We start from the raw sequence: 1,100 nt of genomic DNA, 5'->3' as shown, positions 1-1,100 counted from the left end.
CTAATCCCAAAAATTCCAACATCATTTACATCAGACCCAGTAATAAAAACAAAGAAAGTTGTTTTTCTCTGGTCATTAAATATCAACCTAGCAGCTGAACCACAACCAGTAAAACTATCATCATTCATTGACAGTAATTGTGTTCCAATACCTCTTGAACAACCTCCAAAGACCATGATTTTTGAATCAAAGTTTGTTGTTCCAGATAAACAAGTATCAATTTCAATATTATTACCTAACCCATTGGTGTGAATTCGATACCATTTTCCCTTCTGTTTAATCACCCTTCTTCCAACTCGATAGGACGAAAGAGTAGACTGAGTAGTGTCTTCTGTAACAGAAAATTCATTCATAGTTGTTAAATCAACTAAAGTAGCAGATGAACATTGATTATTAAACGCATAACTTATTTGTAGAAGTGCTATAATTAATAGAATCATAGTATACTTCAGTTAGTTTTATAATTATTTCAAGTTCTCAATCTTATAATCTCTTTTTGGTGATTTTTAATAAGTTATAACTATCAGTTAATTCAATTATTAAATAATGTTATATATGACTTAAATTATTTCTTAATAGTTTTCACAAATTGTACATAATTATTTAATAATTAGTAAAAAATAATAAAAGAATAATAAAAAATAAATCACCAAATCGAACTGGAATAATGGAAAACATAGTGAATGAGTGAAATTAAATACAAAAAACTCACAACTAAACTTGATAAAGGATTAAATCTTTGTCTTTTCGAAACAATATTCAATTGGAGACAAGTTAATGGATTAAAACATGATGATTATACAAGATATAGAAGATTTTGTTCACGTAGAATTAAGAGAATAAGACAAAAAGTCCAATTGATCAACAAATGGGAAAAGAAACAATTTAAACAATTAAAGTTGATTGCTGAACATATGAAAACTTCAGAATGTTTAATGATTCCTTTATTAAAAGTAGAAAGGTGTTGGGCATATTCTAACGAACTTCAACCTGTTGATGAAACTGAAGCAAGAAAAGGTCATCACCAAAAAAGAAGACTTCATAAAATGAAAAAATATTGTGAAGAATTTATTGGATTAATGAAAGGATGTAATAAAAGA

General features: G+C 27.3%; 2 protein-coding genes across 2 annotated transcripts, besides 1 other annotated feature; one reads left to right on the top strand and one right to left on the bottom strand.

The window, feature by feature from the left end:
- EDI_105950 (uncharacterized protein) lies at positions 1 to 440 on the bottom strand (the record flags this gene model as incomplete). The annotated part of the gene is made up of 1 exon (XM_001734698.1): positions 1 to 440. A coding segment is annotated over one exon (440 nt), but the record flags the coding sequence as incomplete, so codon positions are not given.
- Positions 441 to 595: 155 nt separating this feature from the next.
- Positions 596 to 647: a sequence feature (AT_rich).
- Positions 648 to 683: 36 nt separating this feature from the next.
- On the top strand, positions 684 to 1,100 carry EDI_105940 (uncharacterized protein; the record flags this gene model as incomplete). The annotated part of the gene is made up of 1 exon (XM_001734697.1): positions 684 to 1,100. A coding segment is annotated over one exon (417 nt), but the record flags the coding sequence as incomplete, so codon positions are not given.

The sequence above is a fragment of the Entamoeba dispar genome, genomic scaffold (assembly GCF_000209125.1).
Source record: "Entamoeba dispar SAW760 scf_1105229458479 genomic scaffold, whole genome shotgun sequence".
Classification (NCBI taxonomy): Eukaryota; Evosea; order Mastigamoebida; family Endamoebidae; genus Entamoeba; species Entamoeba dispar.
This window is presented reverse-complemented; position numbering and strand designations above follow the sequence as displayed.